Consider the following 17,175-nt stretch of genomic DNA (forward strand, 5'->3'; position numbering starts at 1 on the left):
CGCATAGTGTGGTTGGTTTTTAAATCATGATTCACAGGTTTAAAGTTCAATGGATATAAAATAGAAGAGTTTGAGCAAGTGAAAAAATAGGCCACACAACTTAGGAGTCAAGTTTTGCAAAGACAGTTTATTGTGAAATGTCATAAACGTGGAGTGAGAGGCACCTGTGACACCATAAGACTAGAAATAAGGGATCAGCTTAGTTACTTGTCACAATGAAGATATTTCCTGCCTAATTTCCTGTTACAGCTATGAGGTAAAAGACGGCTTCAAAGTCATTGAATGGAGTAGTTGGAAAAGTTAGTGTTTAATGTTAGAAGGAAAAACATTTAGAAAAGCTGAAATTAGAGGGAAAGGATAGAAATCAGCAGAAAAGAATATAGAAGAAATGGCAAAAATGTGAAGCTACATGCAATCAGGAAAAGAAAGAACAGGGTTGAGCTGATGCTGTTTAGTTTAAAGAGAACGTAAAGTGAAGGAAACAGCAGGAAAAGAGTTAAAAGTCTTTTTAGTTAGAAGCGTTTAAACTAGCTTAGTATTGTCACACAGAGGAAACTAAGTACAGAAACTCAGGCAAAGAACAAAAGCTAATTCAATGTCAAGAAAGTGAAGCTAGACCTACATTATATACAGGAGCAGAAGAGAGGAAATGAAAGGAGATAAATCATCATGCAAAAAGAGAGAAAGACAAACAAAGATTACAGTTAGTCATAGAGGAAAGATGTTTAAGGAACAGTTAAAAAGATTGAAATCTATGATAAGCAGGTACAACTATAACTACTAAAGATAAAAGTGATTGAATTTGAGTAAAAGTTCACAAAGAAGAGCAAATACATAGAAGAAGACAGACTGAGCTAGATTTCACACACATACTGTTTATGTGTTTTCTACAGTGAAGCAGAGAAAGACAAGAAAAAAGCTAGAGGGAAAAAAGGAGGAAGTAAGGCAACGAGGTAGGCAACCACATTGAAATTGGAAGAGAAGAACAAGTAGGACATAAAGTAAAGTAAGAAATAGAAGGAAAGATGTTTTTTCAGTCATGGGATGACATTTTACAAATCTCAATAAAAACTTACTTTAATTTCATGAGCTGTTAATCCCAATTCCCACAGTGAATGAAGAGAAATGACAAAAAAAGACAGATTGGAAAATGAGTAGAGCCAATAAAGGACAGAGGAGAGGAAGAGAGAGAAAACAGTTTTATTCAGAGGTAAACGTCAAGCTCAGCAGCAAAAGGGGTGTAACAGAAACAAAGACAAGGCCAAGAAGAAACGATCAACACATGTCAAGAAGTCATTCAGGAGCTCTGAGTAAGGAGAGAGAATACAGGAAATGTGACAGTAAAGGGTGAAATAAAGCAACATTAGATGAAGAATAGAATAGAATAAGATCATTGTATTCTTGCACAGTGAGCTGTTATCTTGCACTGACAGCAGGATCATTTTAATTCTATTGGGGGGGCGTTTAAGCAAGACCTGTAATCCTCAGTTTGTGTAGTAAAGCCAGCAGCAAAAGACTGCGTCTTAACTGTGCTTACCTATGTGAATAAAACAGGGTTTAAAGCAGCTCAGTGAAATCAACCCCCTCTTCCACAGAAAAATAAAAATAACAGAGTGCACTGGATATAGGCGTCAGGCTCATCAGGTAGTGAGGTACAGAGCCACAGAAACAGAAACTAGTCAGTGTTAGTTAGGATTTATGGACAGGAAAAGAAAGCTCAGCAGACTTAAAAGATACAGAAAACGATACAGGATCAATAATGACAGCTGTATGAAAAGCTAAAAATGTATGAGAGGTAGATTGTTAGAACTGGCAAAAAAAAAACAAAAAAAACAAAAACAAATGAAATTCCAACTACATCCAGACAAACATTAGCCCTGTGTTTGTAATGATGATACCAGTGTCACAGCTGTCTCTGGGTACAATATTGATGCATTACCTCACTCATATGCTCACACACGCACACACACACACACCCACACACACACAGACACACACACACCAACACACTCAAACACAAGTTTAGTAAATAACTCACTGAAATAAGTCATTGAACATTGTACAAAACGTTCTTTTTTTGTACAGTTTGACCCGTGAAAACTTGAAAAATCCCAGATATGAATCACGAAAAAAAAACTTTCTCACAGTATTTTTCACCAGCTACCCCTTCTGTACTGTTAGCCCACATTAATACTCTTTAAATTCAGAAAACAATAATCCATGAAAGGCTTTAAGCAACTGTCTGAATATATTACATACGTATTCTTCTGTAGAATGGACAGCAAATGGGTCCTACAGTATTTACAGCTTCAGTCTGTTTAGTCTCTCGAGGAGAGGTTGTGATGGAGACAGGAGGTAAAATCATTTTTTCCAGAGTTTAAGGATCTCATAACCTGTCCTGCAGCGTCCATGGATCAGCCAATCCCAGAGTTCCAGAGAGACACTTTCCCCTCCACCCCTTGCTGGGTGACTCAGTATGGGGTGAAGCGGTTGTATCCCCCTCTGTACAAACTGGCCTGGGGGCAGACGAAGGACAGCAGGTGTCAGCGCACATGTAACAACAACATGGCTTTCAACAGTGGCTGTGTATGTTTTGACTGAACTCACCATTGTACCAACTCCATATGTCGTTGTTGGTCCAACTGAGTGGTGATAGGGGTCTGCAGCTGTGGCGTAAACCCGTCCGTATCTGGACAAAAACGTCAAGGCAGATGTGAATGTCACACAACGTGTCATGTTAGCACCAAGGCCACAGCCAGGATATTACAGAGGCGGGATCATGAGTCCAAATTCCACCGGCACAACCCTAATCCCAGAGGGAACAGCCACCAAAATCAGTCTACAATTCTGTCATAGTCTTCTCTAATCTACAAATTGAATTTACTTATTTACTGCAAAAAATAAGAATGTTTTCTTCATTTTACCAAGTGGAGGCTAAAGAATAAAGCATTACACGTCTTTTGACACTGTTTTCAGGGTTCTGCAGCTGTGGCTCTGTACTGCCTGCACTCATGGTAAACATGGTTTACAGTTGTTGTCACATGTGGTAAAGATGTGTTTGTAAATGTTGCAAGTGAGAAACCTGCTTGAGGAAGTGCGAAGGCTTTATACACACGCCAGTATCTTCTCTAAGCAAACAACAAACAGTACCTTTACAACAGTACACAGCAATTGCCTAAGTCTCTATAATAAAAAAGAAAATCATGCAAGAGAAAATGAATTCAGAGCATATGCATTTTTCATAAGAGCATTTGAAATGTAACAAATCACTTGTGAAATGTCTCTGTTTACAGGAAAAATTTAGTTTTGACGTGAAAAAAACCATCAAATAACATCTGTGAAAATGTGAAAAAAATATAGCTGGACTATATTTGAGAGTCATCTGGTAATATGTCACTTTTATTATTTAATGAAGACATAAAATGAATAAAAGTTTTGTTTCAAATTAGTTTTTTGAAGATTTGTGACTAGAGTTTATGATGACAGAACTTTTCAGTGCTCTCTGGCGAGTAATGCCTCAAGCACGTTTTGGCGTTTTCATACTGATATGTCTTGTTACTTATTGTCTGACATGATATATCTGCAATAACTAATATCAACCGGCGAATTTATTGCTTGAGCTCCAGATAAATAATAAAAAAATCCAATATGTAGAAAAAGTTTCCTGTCTTCAGAAATCGTCTCACCTGAAGTAAAAGCTGATTGATAATGTTAAAAACATCTCTGAGAGGAATACATTAATGATTACCTACCCATCACTGTAGGTCGCTGTGGCAGCAGATGCTGATTGAGCCACTCTATAAGCTGCTGGATAGCCACCCTGAATGGAAACAATAAAGTAAGATGAATACAGCAACAGCAGGTTTCGAAAAACACTGTGAGAAGAGTACAGATACTTACATAGACCTCTGCTCCGTACAGGCCATCCTGATACACAACCCTGAAAAACATGAGTAAAAATCATATTCAAATGTTTTGCAGTGAATGAAATAAATGCTGACCAGACACTTGTACATGGACGCAGACTCTCACCCGGGGTAGGCGGGCACAGCAGCCGGTGTGGCTGCAGCCGAGCGAATCGTGTTGTAGACGGCTCGACCTCGACCGCGCAGAGCAGAGCCCCGGTAGGCCAAGGTGGGAGTTGCAACAGGGTACGGGAAACTGGCCACTAAAGAAACAGAGAAGAAGAAAAAAAGCATTGCATCAGAAAGGGTTAATTGAATGGTGCTGATGAGCTCATGACAATAATATATACAGGAAGCTTATTTACCTGTGTAGAGCTCAGGTGCGTACATTGCTCCCATGACAGGATTGATCTTCCATCCAGAAGCTGCTGAGAAAAAGAGAAAAAGGATCTTTTTCCCTTCCAACAGTTGTAATAAGAAACTAAAAAAAACTTCCCAGAATCCCTCAGCCCTCAAAAGTGAAATCTGCAGTTATGAATGTAGTTGTTTCTTACTTGAAATTTCACCGTTCACAAGAGGCGTCTGGGGCTTCTTGGTCACTACTCTTGCAGTGGCATTATTAACCTGGAGAGACAAAGAACAAGGAAGCAAAGCTGGGATAAAGGATGATTATGCAGAATATTAATGTGGACACCTACAGATAGTGGGAAATTCTCACCTCAATCTTTCTCCCTTCCACAATTGTCCCATTCAGCTTCTCTCGTGCTCGGTCTGCCTCGGTTGCACTCTCGAAGGTGACGAATCCAAAGCCCTGCAAGTTTGTTTGGTTATATTGTTCATTTCTTTTGATTCTTCTCATGCTGGTTTCCACTCTGATAATGTTTCTGTGATACTCACCTTGGACCCCCGCTCATTGAAGATAATTTCTACATCAAGGATCTTTCCAAATTGCTGCAAGTGTCAGATGGATTTATGTCAGCATAATAGGATTAAATAAATATGCATAGTACATACATAGTTTATATGTCTGTATTAACAATAATTGCATCAATATCTGTGTAATCGTATCATTTCTAGCTCATACGTAGGGTGAACTTCATACCCCAAACATCTGGCGGAGGTCTGGGTCTCTGAAGCGGAACGGGATGTTTGAGACGTGGAGGCGTTTTGGCTGGGCCTTACCTGACCCCTCCTCCTCACTTCCACTTCCTGCCCCACCCCCTGATGATGCCGACACACTCAGAGACTGGGGGTCAGAGGTCACAGGAGCCAAAGCGTCCTCCTGACAGTGAGCAAGTATGAAACAAGAGGAGGAGGAGGAGGAGGAGGAGTGGATGCGAGCACGTGGATAGAGGAAGAATGGACGAGAAGGAAGAGGACGTGAAAGAACAAACAAAAACAGAAAGACGGAGAACAAAAGATGGAAAGAGTGTGAATGGGATGAGATGGATATGAAGAAAAATGGGGAGAGGGCATCAGTAGAAAAGTAAAGAAAGAAAGAGGGAAAAAACAATAAAGTCAATTTGACAAATTTAGCAACATCTTTCAGAGTTTTAGCTACTACTTGTGTAAAGATTCAGTTGCATAAGCATCACATGTCATTAGGCAAAGATCATTTTCATGAAGTCAAGTGATCCAAACAAAAGTTCAAAGAGCATTCAGCAACCAGTGATCCTTCTCAGGCAAAGGTGAGGAGGCGTGAAAAGGGCTCCATTTTAGTGAGGCGTCTTTAAATACATGCCTGAAGGAGAGTTTCTATGGGCTAATGCACTGTACACTGCCAATAAAGATTACATATCTGACACTAAAACTACGTATGTTCACTGCAGCTGTGGCAAAGAGAGTTAAACAAAGTTAAAGTTCCCCTGAAAAACGAGAAAGACTGTAATTTTTAAGCACTCGTATTATCTAAGCAGTTTTAATAATCTATAAAATACATAAAACTGCCCCATGCAGAAAAAGGACTAATGTGCCAACACCAAAACATTCACTATCCCACAATGCACCACGATGCTAGTGTGTGCGTGTGTACAGGTATGTGCATGTATGTGTTGGTCAACCAGCATCATCAACCATTGCAAAAACAAAGTTAAATATTTTTTAAGACAAATGAATGAGTCCAAACAAGAACGTGAGAATGAAAAGGTCTGCAAGGAAGGCAAAAAAAAAAAAAAAAAAAAAAGTATGGTGAGCTTCAGCAGTGAGAGAAAGAGAGGGGGCAGGAAAAAAAGAATTTAAAAAGCATTTTTACTGGAAAATGTGCTGATATTTGAAAATTAAAAATCTAATGAAAATAAGAATTGCAGTCCCAAGAATTGAGTATTAGCATTCTAGTACCAAGAGGCAGATAAACAGTGGGAAAGGCCTCAGTGCAGCGGTGAAACATAAAATAAACCAAAGTAAACAAGGCAAAGAAGGTGCGCAAAAAGCTTGAAAAGGAAGAGGGTGATGGGTGGGGGGGTGGGGGGGGCAAAGGGGGTAGAGATCAAAACTGAACGTTCCACAAGGGTCAGTCTGGGGTCACGGTGCTGCTTTTCTGCCAAAGGTTAAAGGTCATTTGTCAAGGGGCATAATTAATAAGTGGGGATTGACAGAAGAAGGTAGAGAGACATAGTCACACACAGGGGGAGCGTTTTACAAACACATAAACGCACACAGGCCACTGTATTTCACTACACTGGCCAGCCGCGGCTAATTACAGTAGACAGCAGACCACCCACATTCACCCACATACACACCACACAGACACAGGCTAGAGTGGAGGGGAGTGGGAGACAGGGAGAGAGGGTTGAGTTGGGCAGTGGTGTCATGTCACGATGCAGATTTGTGTTTCTGGACCTGAGTGATATTTCAGAGGGGGAAAGGGGGTCATCTGGTCAGCCTCCCCCTTTCACCCCCTCCCTCCATGGCGACGTCTCAACTTTCCCCCGAAAATCAGCGCGGACCCAAGTATGTCAGGGGCTCTAGTAATAAAATATATAGATGGGGCCACAAAACACCATTTATGAGAGGAGGAAGAGAGATGTGCTGCAGCAGCAGGACGCAGAGCCGACCTGCCACACAGATCAGACTAAACACCTCTGTCTTTATCAGAGTGGATGTTTTCATGCCTGAAGGAGACTTGTTTACTCTATGTCATAACATAAACTACAAAGAAATCTCAATCTACTCAAACATCTTTCATATTGACTTCTTAAAACTCAACTCAGAAAAAATCTGCCAATGTAATCAGAATTTTTCTCCACATGAAATTGTCTTTTTCAAGATTTTTCCAGACATGAACTTCTTAGATAAATAAAACTTTAACTTTAACCCTTTTAGAAAATATTGTTATAGCACTATATTGTTGTCCTGCAATCACTGGTGCATTAATTAGTAAAAAGCCTATTGTTGTAGTTGGTCAAAGTGGTGCTACATTTTACTGCAAGTTGTGTAGTTAATCCATTAAAAAGCATTATTTTTTTAAATGATTATATATTTTGTAATGCAAAATCAGAAAACTAGTACCTATCGCTGACAGATAAATGTAGTGGAGTAAAAAGTACAACTCTGAAATGTAAAGGAGTTCAAGCATTTAGTAGTCCAGTAAAATTTACTAAAGTACAATACGTCAGTACGGGACTTGAGTAAATTTACTTTGTTACTTCCCGCCTCTGCAAATAAACTTACTGCACTGTCAGATTTCCTAAACACAGTTGGAGACAAAAATTACTTCATAAATCTTTTTTTAGTGTGATAAACATACATAGTACCAAAACAGACATCATGCTCTAGTCCAACACAGTTATTGACTTTATCTGCTATGCATTTACAAACTCCACTGTAAACTGTCAGTGTCAACACAAACTTTCCCAGCTATGATCTTGAAAGGTGATCTGTTTTATTGCCAGCTAAATAAGACACAGGGGAGAAGGAAAAGTGAGGATTTATTTTCAAGAACAAATCCCCTCTCAGCTGTCCCGCCACTTTGCTGTACTGAGTGTGAGTGGCATTCCCATACATGGACATAACAGTGGAGGTGGGGCTCTAAATATAGACAGAAACTCAATCTGGCCAGCGCTCCTCTGATAGGACATATGGAAGGACTACCTGTTGCAGCACGGCTTCTTGTCACATTAACTTCCTGAAGATCATGTTTTATTGGGACATGAAGTTCTTGTCATGATGTGAATTCCACGAACAAGTTCACAGACTGTTCTTACCGTGGTACTGGATGTCAGAGTCTCCGCCCCGTCGTGCTGAGGGCCCTGGTAGACTCTGAGCTGGGCATGTTCAGGATACTCTGAAGTGGGATGTGCAGAGCTAAAGTCAAGAGGTGGCAGTCTGCCCGCAGATGTTGGTGGACCTTGACCTGGCGGAGGGTAGGAGGGAGGCGGGGCATAGACCTGAGGCAGGGCAGGGTCGCTGCTGCCAGGGCCGGCCTCCTGGGTGGGGCCTCCCTGAAGAGAAGAGAGAGAGAGAGAGGGAGAGAGAGGGAGAGAGGAGGAGGGGATCAGCAATCAGCCAGTGATACCAGAGAGGATATCTGATGTGAGACGTGTAAACAAACTAACCACCAGGTGTTGTTGTTGTTAGATCTCATCTGCTTTTACAATATAATGAAATGTTGTGAGTTTGAAGATTTAAAGATTATCACCAATAAACAAACTGCACCACAACGTTACAGTAACGGTCAACACCACAGAGTTTACTTGTCACAGGGAGTTGGTTACAACTGAACCAGGGAAAACCGGTGTTAATAACATCTTCTGTTGCTTTGGAAGAAGCTTTCTAAAGTCTGAGACAAAAAACATCCTCAGGGTTTTCTCTGACTGGGCTTCAGACTTAACACACTTTTCTTTTTCTTTTTTTTTTTAACAAACTTGGATTGTGATGTTTAAAAGATTCAGTGTAGACAACACTGAGTTGTGTTGCTCAGTAGGAATTGTAGGATCCAGTGTTTTTTGCTGCTTTACCTGCACTAGGAACTAGAAGTCAGAATATCTCTATTGTAAGTACTCCAATTTAATGGGAGTATAATGTTGAATCACTGGAGTGTCTCTTTAAAAAGCACATCTGCTCACTAACCCCAGGCTTTAAATGTCCATATGCTTCTTACAAATGATACCATTAAAACAGCAGGAAGAGCTAAAATAATTAACAGGAAATGGAAGCAATTCTGATTAATAATTAATAACTTGTCATGCATCTAGTAAAAATGCCAAATATTCCCTGGATCCATCTTCATCTCCAAGATTGGCTTCACTCTGTTTTATATGGGTGTAAATGGACTTTTCCAGTTTCAGAAAGCTAAACAAAAGAACTGTGACAGGCATTTTGTATTATTTTGACATTTTATATATGAAATGTTGAAAAGAATAATAGCCAGATCTAAGTAGCTAATATCACAGCTATGAGAGGGGTTCAGGTTTGATTTGAAACCCTGATTTAGACACTTAGTCTCATTTCACTCAAATCACATTATTTTTTGACTAAGTAAAGTATTGTTTAAAAACGGTGTAAACAAAGCAAACTTCAACCGAAAGACAATTAAGCAGAGAAATACACATGAGAACAGATGTAAATGGTCACCATCCTGTACATCTTCAATACAAGTGAATTACCCAGTTAAGATCTAAAAGCATTGTCTTACCCCTTTACTGCATTCCTCGATCTGTGATGCATTGTCCAACAACTGCCGCATGTTTTAATGCCAGCTGACCACCCGCCCACCGCACCATAAGTTCTACTCAGCCACCAATCAAATCGAATGACTGCCAGAGCAAAAGGGACCAGGAGGCTACACCAGCTGTGGTCATCTGTAACTGTCAGTCACCTCGTTCCCTCCACCCACCCTGCCTTCACTTTACACACTCATGAACAACACACACACACACACACACACACACACACACACACACACACACACACACACACACACACACACAACCTAGAATACAGACAGCTCTTCCCCCCAGATGAGGTAAAAATGTAAATGCTCCTTCAGTTGCAGGACAGTATATCACGCTAAAGGTTGCCTCTAAGAATACAACCTTTGATAGGCCAACTTGGTTTTATTACTTTTGATGCATCTGCAACTATGTTCCCATGACATTAATCTTATGTTGTGTACGCTCGTTTTCCTTTCACATAACTGAGGAATTTATCTATAAAATAATTTCTTACATTTTCACGTTTGGTGTCTGTTCTGTTCTGAATGATTGGATAACCAGTGACCCTGACAGAAGACAGCTCATCCATTTATCAGTGATATTTGTGACTTCATGCTCAAATATTTAAGAATTATGAATAAAAAATTATAAACTTTGGTGGCAGTAAATGGTAGAACAACAACACGATCATCTTACTGAGAGATACAGTAACTACTTCTCTATTTGGAATTAATAGTACTTGTGTGTATCATCATGTTTATCTTATGATTTTGTGCAACCTAACATTTTTGCTCTGGTAAATTTATGTGATGACCGTACCTGCTACATTGCAGATTAAGAGGTTACGTACAACATAAATAACCTCATAAAATACAGCTGTTGTTAGTTAAATTGTTCCAGGAAGAGAACGCCTTATGTCATTGAGATTATATATTTCTGACGTTATCTAAAAAGATTTATGAAAGGAAAGTTTCCTTCGGCCTGTAAAGAAGTATACCTAGGTTTAGAGATGATTGAAACGATATGTTCACTTCTTCAAACTAAAAAAAGCCATAACCTTTACTTTTGTGAACATTTTAATTATAATACTTGTTTACTTTTATTCAAGTAAGATTTCGAACCCATAACTTTACTCTTAGTAATAGCCTGACTGAAATTGGACACATCTTTGGGAATTTTTACCAAAATTTCTTGTTACTCATCAGCGGACAAATATGCCAATATATTCACCAATGTATTGGTATTTTTCTGATGCAGTATCAATACTTCCACTTACATAAAGGATTAGAGAAGTTCCATCTCTACATCTACTTGTTGCCTCACAAGCAAAATGCCACAAGTTTGTCAGCCAGCTTCAGGATTTAGAAGGATCTATTATAATTAAAACTCTTAAAACTAAGTCTCATATATCTATCCATCAGCTGTTGAACTTCAGAGGTGTGAAAAATTAGAGATATGCAGATGCTGGTAAACAATAGAGGAGGAACTGGAGGATGCGTGGTTGAGCTTGATAGTGAGTAAAACACTTGCGCCAAGTGACATTTACTAAATAAATGTTGTCTCTAGCTGGAAACAATACAGACCCTATCAGAGAGTAGATTAAGAGTCTCACATTTTAGACTGAACAGATTACAGAACCTGTCATTCCTCAATCCATCAGTTTGTTAAATCAGAGTATTGGTTCTCAGTAGGGCAGGGCTAATAGTGATCTGAGAAGAAGTAGTTGTAGAAGAAGAAGAAGAAGAAGAAGAAGAAGAAGAAGAAGAAGAAGAAGAAGAAGAAGAAGAAGAAGAAAAAGAAGCACCTTTATTTGTATAGCACCTTTCATACAAGAATTACAGCTCAAAGTATTTAGTAATATAATGCACCCAGCAAGTGTGTTTTTAGCGCCTGTGTAGCTCTGTGTCGCTGAATGAGGAACTAACTACACTGCAACTACACGGTTGTAATATTTGATAACACTACAAATGTTTGCGGTATGGTTGAATGTTATAGTTTTTTTCTAATTCAGAGTACAGCATAACAACAGATTCTCCAAGGTTGTGATTCAAACTCCATCATGTCTCAGCGGCAGCCTTAAGTATCACTCTGGAAAATGTCTCTGACACTAACTTTTGCCTGTATTGTGTCTCATTTATCTGAAGAAACAACCAACGTCTGACTGTCTCGACCCTGTCGCGGATAAATAAAAAAAAAAGTGTCAGAGTAGTGAAGATAACACAATCTGTTAGATATCACTGTCGGTTCTCCTGTCTTGTTTTGTACCCCCAGAGTCTGTGGCTGTTGCAGTATCACAGTGTCAGCAGACTACAGACACCATGTCCCCTTCCCTTCCTTGCAGGCTTTTTTTGATTCCCATTTGTTCCCTCTTTCTCTCGTCTCCCTCCTCAGCTGTCAGCTTGTGGTCAGAGGTCAACGGCTCTGAGCCAGGTGCCTGCTGGGACAGCTGCCACAGGATTTACGCACAGACGACACTAACTGCAGATGTGGCCTTTTAGTGCTGGCCAAGTCACAAATGCAAGCAACACGTAGCTTATTAAATGAAACTGAATATTCAATTTTCCGTCCATCTCTCCTCTTTACAGTGTTTTCTCCTACACAGGTTCCCTAGAAAAATACATTTTGGCTTTTATTAGACAGTCAGTAATGAAGAGAGACAAGAAAGACTTTGGCCGAGCAGAATACTCCAAAACTCTAAGAAGAGATGGTGCACGTCAATCATACAAATCTTTTTTCACCAAACCACAGAGGGAGCTGTGCAACCCTAGAACCACAACATTTTACTGAAAGTACAAAAAGGTTTCTGGAAGGTAACTTAATTACTTTGGTGAATTTTATTGTGCCATCGAATTTTGGATAAATATTTCGTTCCTCACGGCAAAATTCACGAAAGGAATCAAATTGTTGTCGTTAACATTTTGTACATACAGTACAGTGAAATCTTCCTGGACCTGAGCCGTCCCTGATGAAGGCCTGTTTCTACTGAAATATGACAGCTTTTATTGTTGTTCCAGTAGGGACGAGCCAGTTTTCTTTCTTCTTCTACTTCTGTCAACACCTGTTTTCTCAAGTTTTCTAAATGCCTGAGTACGCCATTATATGTGAATATAATGTACAGACTGCTAAATGCACAATACCTAAACGTACAAAAGAAAAGCTAAATGCACGAGAGGCAGGATTCACACCTATTTTAAGGAGAGTTGACAGCAGAAAACAAGATAGATGACACAATCTCCTCTCGTGATTATCTGCTCAGGAGAGGAAGGCTAAAAATACGGCCGGTGTGAAGCACAGAGACACGGTAGAGAGATACCAGATGCATTGTGGCATTAATGGTATGTCAGGGACACTTACACACACACACACACACACACACACACACACACACACACACACACACACACACACACACACACTAGTACAGTCTGCTGGCATCACTGAGGCCAGTGGACTAAAGATAACCCCTCACATGGTCTTGGTATAAAATAAATAAAATCTTTCATAATTGTACCAGCTCCCATCAGACCTCTTTGATTAGTCATTCCTCCAGTCTCCTCTCAGCATGAGATATTAAGTCACTATTAAGCAACGCATCACTAAAGTAAATTAGATAGAAGATGTTACTCACTGAGTCAAGGAAATGAGGGCCCTTTGCTGTCTTATTCTGAATCATTATCTTACTCTAAATGCTTTCCTCCTCACTAGGGATATGTTGTGTGGATAGTTTATTGACTGCACTGACATGAAGTTATAATATACGATTAAAAAGTCATTTTTTAAGCAAAAATGCCGAAATCAAATTGGTTTCATTTTCTTAAATGTGACTACTTGCTTATTTTCTTAATCCTTTGTAGCTGTAAACTCAATGTATATGGGTCGTCTGCTTTTGTTCAGATAAAAAAGACATTTTAACATGGAGTCTATGAAATGTTGACGGGCATTCTTCTCAATATTCTGACATTTTAGTAACGAACCGATTAATTGGTGCTGCAGATTAATTGGAAAAATGTAAATAACTGTTAGTTACAGCCCTAAACTCAATCAAGTGTAGATTTTACTCCAATTTTTAATAATTTAATAACATAAAGTCTCTTATTTCCAAACGCTGAATCCTGAGTCACCTTATGTAAAAACGCAAAAGTGCCTGACAGGTTGGACTTCCTAACGATGCAAGATTGTGAAGACAAGGCAAGAGTTTACCGATCAAATGAAGGAGAGTTTTTACCTGAACTATGCTGGGGTAGCATGTGGTTGTCTGTGGGTAGACAGGCAGTCCATAAGGCTGGAGAATCACAGTGGGTGAGGAGAGCATAGCCCAAAAACCACGCACAAGGAGACAGGGAACAGTAGAAGATAGGAGGAAGAGGAAAAGGAGAGCAGGGGGAAAAGGATGGATGTGATATGCACACAAGAGAGCAGGCAATCAGGCGGGAAAAAAGAAGGAAAATCCCAACAGGAGGAACCAGAAGATCCAAGAGGGTGATGGGAAAGAAGGTAAAGTCTCTGTTTAACCTCGCAGGTGAGTTACACACGAAAATACAAAAAAAGTCCGCAAAACAACTAGTGTCCTGTCAGGAAAAGACAGGATATAGAGCAGTGAAAGAGAAAGCAAGTGAGCTTCTGTGTGTCCATCAGTTGATCATGCAGCCTGACAGACAGAAACACATGCTCAGGGTCCCATTTCAGTTATATAAATAGTCACCCATGTCCTTCTCTCTGAGTTTACCACCTTTACACCCTCACTCTCACACACTTTGTCGTGCAAGATTTCTCACAGCTTGTTATACATTTTTGTACAATCACAGACTATTCAACAGCAGCTTGGAGAAAGAGTAAAGTTTCCTGAACTCAAAGTGGGTCCTTTGTCATTTAGGATTTAGTCTAACAGCTGAGAGTCTGCTATTATTTTCATGTCCATGACGATATGAATCATGTTTATGATACTCACTTCTCTACAGGCAGTAAGAACTCACACACACACACACACACACACACACACACACACACACACACACACACACACACACACACACACACACACACACACACACACACACACACAATTCAAGCTATTACCGCGTGTTTTCAGCTGTTGTGTTCCGTTTGACCAACAGAGGGCGAGAAGGCCAAAATTTCTACTTCCGTTAGTGAGCAGAGGGGCATGATGGGATATGTAGTGTGTGCGTCGGTCCTATAAATCCAAGGGAACTTCCTTGAACGTCCTCTTTACTGCGCGAGCCTGAGCGAGACAGGTACGAGCTGCCGCCTCATGCTGTTTGATAACACATATACAGAAAACCTGGACTTTTAAATGTTCAGAAGCTAAACTATAATAACATGACGTTCAGATGTCGGAGTGAATATGTCTTTTAACGGCCTTCGTTGCATTTTGTAATGGGTTTTAAGGGAGAAGCTAACTCGGCTAAGCTAACGATAGCTTGTCACATTGAAAAACGTGGTGCGGTGCAGCTGCGGCCTAGTCGTATGGCTGACAAAATGCTGGTTGTGAACGCATATTTAAACGATTTCTTGAAGTTTAAAGCAGATTTAATTAACATGTTCTGGCTTGGTAGAGTTGTGACGTTAATTAACAATAGTCACATCTGCAGACAAAGATGTGCAGCTACTTATTTTAGTTGGCTGAAGGGAAGGGTTATTTTAAAGAGAAGTCAAAGGTTCTGTTGCTTCCTATCAGAAGTCGAAAAAGCATTGTTCTAAACAGCAGTTACTCAAGAGTTGTGAAGTTAAATATGAATGTTTTAATGTAAACCAGTTTGTCATCTTGGAAAAGCAATACAACTGCAATTAAAGGCTAAAATAATTGCTCTAATTGCACTGATTCAGTCTGAATGAGAATATCCTCAGTTATTAGAATTTTGTTACGCCCACGATTCTCATGTCAGATGGTTTTTCAGCTCACTGTAGATTTTCTTGTCACTGTTTTTTCTTTCAGTCATCTTGGCTGAAAATAAGTATCTATTACACTGATTTACCTAATGTCTGATGTACTCATGTTACAGGCACTTCTAAGCCGCCATGCCCGTTGCCAGGAGTTGGGTTTGTCGCAAGACATATGTCACCCCCCGCCGTCCCTTCGAGAAGTCCCGTCTCGACCAGGAGTTGAAACTCATTGGTATGCTGAGATTTCATCACCACCAGAACTAGCAAACATATAACACATCTTTATTTGAAATGAACTTAGTTATATCTATGTATGTTTCCTTTTTATCACCTTGTTGGGTTAGACTACACTGAACTTGAAATCTGTTTTCCTTTCAAGGCGAGTATGGATTGAGGAACAAGCGTGAGGTGTGGAGGGTCAAGTTCACCCTGGCCAAGATCCGTAAAGCTGCCAGAGAGCTGCTTACTCTTGACGAGAAGGACCCCAAACGTCTGTTTGAAGGTACACAAATGAGTTCACATCGCTGTTGTAATGGGTGTTTTGGCCAATGATTTTAATATTCAACTGTCAGACCTCTCTGTGGTGTCACGAATTCCTCGTCAATGAGGCCAATATTGTCATGTTAATATAAATACAATGGATCTTCCTGGATGTTTGGAATTGGAAGTCAAAGGTTCCCGTTTGGTTTTCCAGGTAATGCTTTGCTCAGGCGTCTGGTGAGGATCGGTGTGCTGGACGAGGGTAAGATGAAGCTCGATTACATCCTCGGTCTGAAGGTTGAAGATTTCTTGGAGAGGAGGCTGCAGACACAGGTCTTCAAACTTGGACTCGCCAAGAGCATCCACCATGCCCGTGTCCTTATTCGCCAGAGGCACATTCGGTAAGCTCTAAGGCCTTGGGGAACAGATGTGAAATACTAAAGGGTTTAAGTCTTCTGAGGGACTCATGAGAAACTGTCAATGCTTCCTGTTCCATCAGAGGACCACCAACATGTAACGCTCACCGCTGAGATCAGTTTAACATTTCAGCGAGGTCAATTCGGTATCAAAACCGTATACCTTGTCAGTAGACATTGCCCAGAGCCAATCCTGCCGCCGAGGGCTCAGACTGTGCCACTGTGGTGTTGTGGCTGTCAGGTAAGGTACGGGGGATTGTACCTCGGGCAATTATAGTGCTCACCGCATCTCGTGCGTTGTGATGTACCAAGTGCACTCAGGCTGATGATTTAAGATATACATGTTCAGATTTTCTGTGGTGTCACGAATTCCTCGTCAATGAAGCCTGCAGTGAACTGATGGCTCTAGCCCATCTATATGTTTGAGTTAAATTGGATAACTTGGTTTGACCCTCGTCATTCAGTTATTTGTTTTTAACTCTTAACTCTTTGTCACATGTTCTGCTTTAAGAATTTGAACGTGTTTGTTTAAAGTCATTATGTCTGTATCTTGGCAGTGTGCGCAAGCAGGTGGTGAACATTCCCTCCTTCGTGGTTCGCCTGGACAGCCAGAAGCACATCGACTTCTCCCTGAGGTCACCATACGGTGGTGGACGCCCAGGCCGCGTCAAGAGAAAGAACGCCAAGAAGGGCCAGGGTGGAGCTGGAGGAGCTGATGACGAGGAGGAGGATTAAGAAGGATGTCATCCAGGGAGTGTGATAACTTCCTGTTGTGTCAAAATTTTCAATAAAAATATTTGGTCTGACCAGAAAACTGAGTTT

The 17,175-nt window shown here is 40.4% G+C and overlaps 2 protein-coding genes across 4 annotated transcripts; one reads left to right on the forward strand and one right to left on the reverse strand.

The window, feature by feature from the left end:
* Nucleotides 1-1,185: 1,185 nt before the first annotated feature.
* On the reverse strand, nt 1,186-14,210 carry rbfox1l (RNA binding fox-1 homolog 1, like). 2 transcript variants are annotated; one of them, XM_056379890.1, is made up of 12 exons: nt 13,782-14,210; nt 8,108-8,344; nt 5,008-5,187; nt 4,803-4,856; nt 4,624-4,716; nt 4,460-4,529; nt 4,271-4,333; nt 4,033-4,168; nt 3,901-3,940; nt 3,753-3,820; nt 2,608-2,689; nt 1,186-2,516 (listed from the first exon to the last, which is right to left on the reverse strand). In XM_056379890.1, exons 1-12 carry the CDS (start codon nt 13,866-13,868, stop codon nt 2,472-2,474), a joined length of 1,155 nt encoding a protein of 384 aa, XP_056235865.1. In that variant the 5' UTR covers nt 13,869-14,210; the 3' UTR covers nt 1,186-2,471. The 2 variants fall into 2 exon arrangements, with proteins under 2 accessions (XP_056235865.1, XP_056235867.1); XM_056379892.1 differs by having other exon boundaries at nt 4,271-4,330; nt 13,782-14,209.
* A 569-nt stretch (nt 14,211-14,779) lies between these two features.
* rps9 (ribosomal protein S9) lies at nt 14,780-17,167 on the forward strand. 2 transcript variants are annotated; one of them, XM_056379895.1, is made up of 5 exons: nt 14,780-14,808; nt 15,577-15,689; nt 15,837-15,959; nt 16,152-16,338; nt 16,437-16,587. In XM_056379895.1, the coding sequence occupies exons 2-5, from the start codon at nt 15,593-15,595 to the stop codon at nt 16,465-16,467; spliced, it is 438 nt and encodes a 145-aa protein (XP_056235870.1). In that variant the 5' UTR covers nt 14,780-14,808; nt 15,577-15,592; the 3' UTR covers nt 16,468-16,587. The 2 variants fall into 2 exon arrangements, with proteins under 2 accessions (XP_056235870.1, XP_056235869.1); XM_056379894.1 differs by lacking the exon at nt 16,437-16,587 and adding an exon at nt 16,911-17,167 and having other exon boundaries at nt 14,785-14,808.
* The last annotated feature ends 8 nt before the right edge of the window (nt 17,168-17,175 follow it).

This window comes from Seriola aureovittata, chromosome 7, assembly GCF_021018895.1.
Source record: "Seriola aureovittata isolate HTS-2021-v1 ecotype China chromosome 7, ASM2101889v1, whole genome shotgun sequence".
Taxonomy (NCBI): Eukaryota; Metazoa; Chordata; class Actinopteri; order Carangiformes; family Carangidae; genus Seriola; species Seriola aureovittata.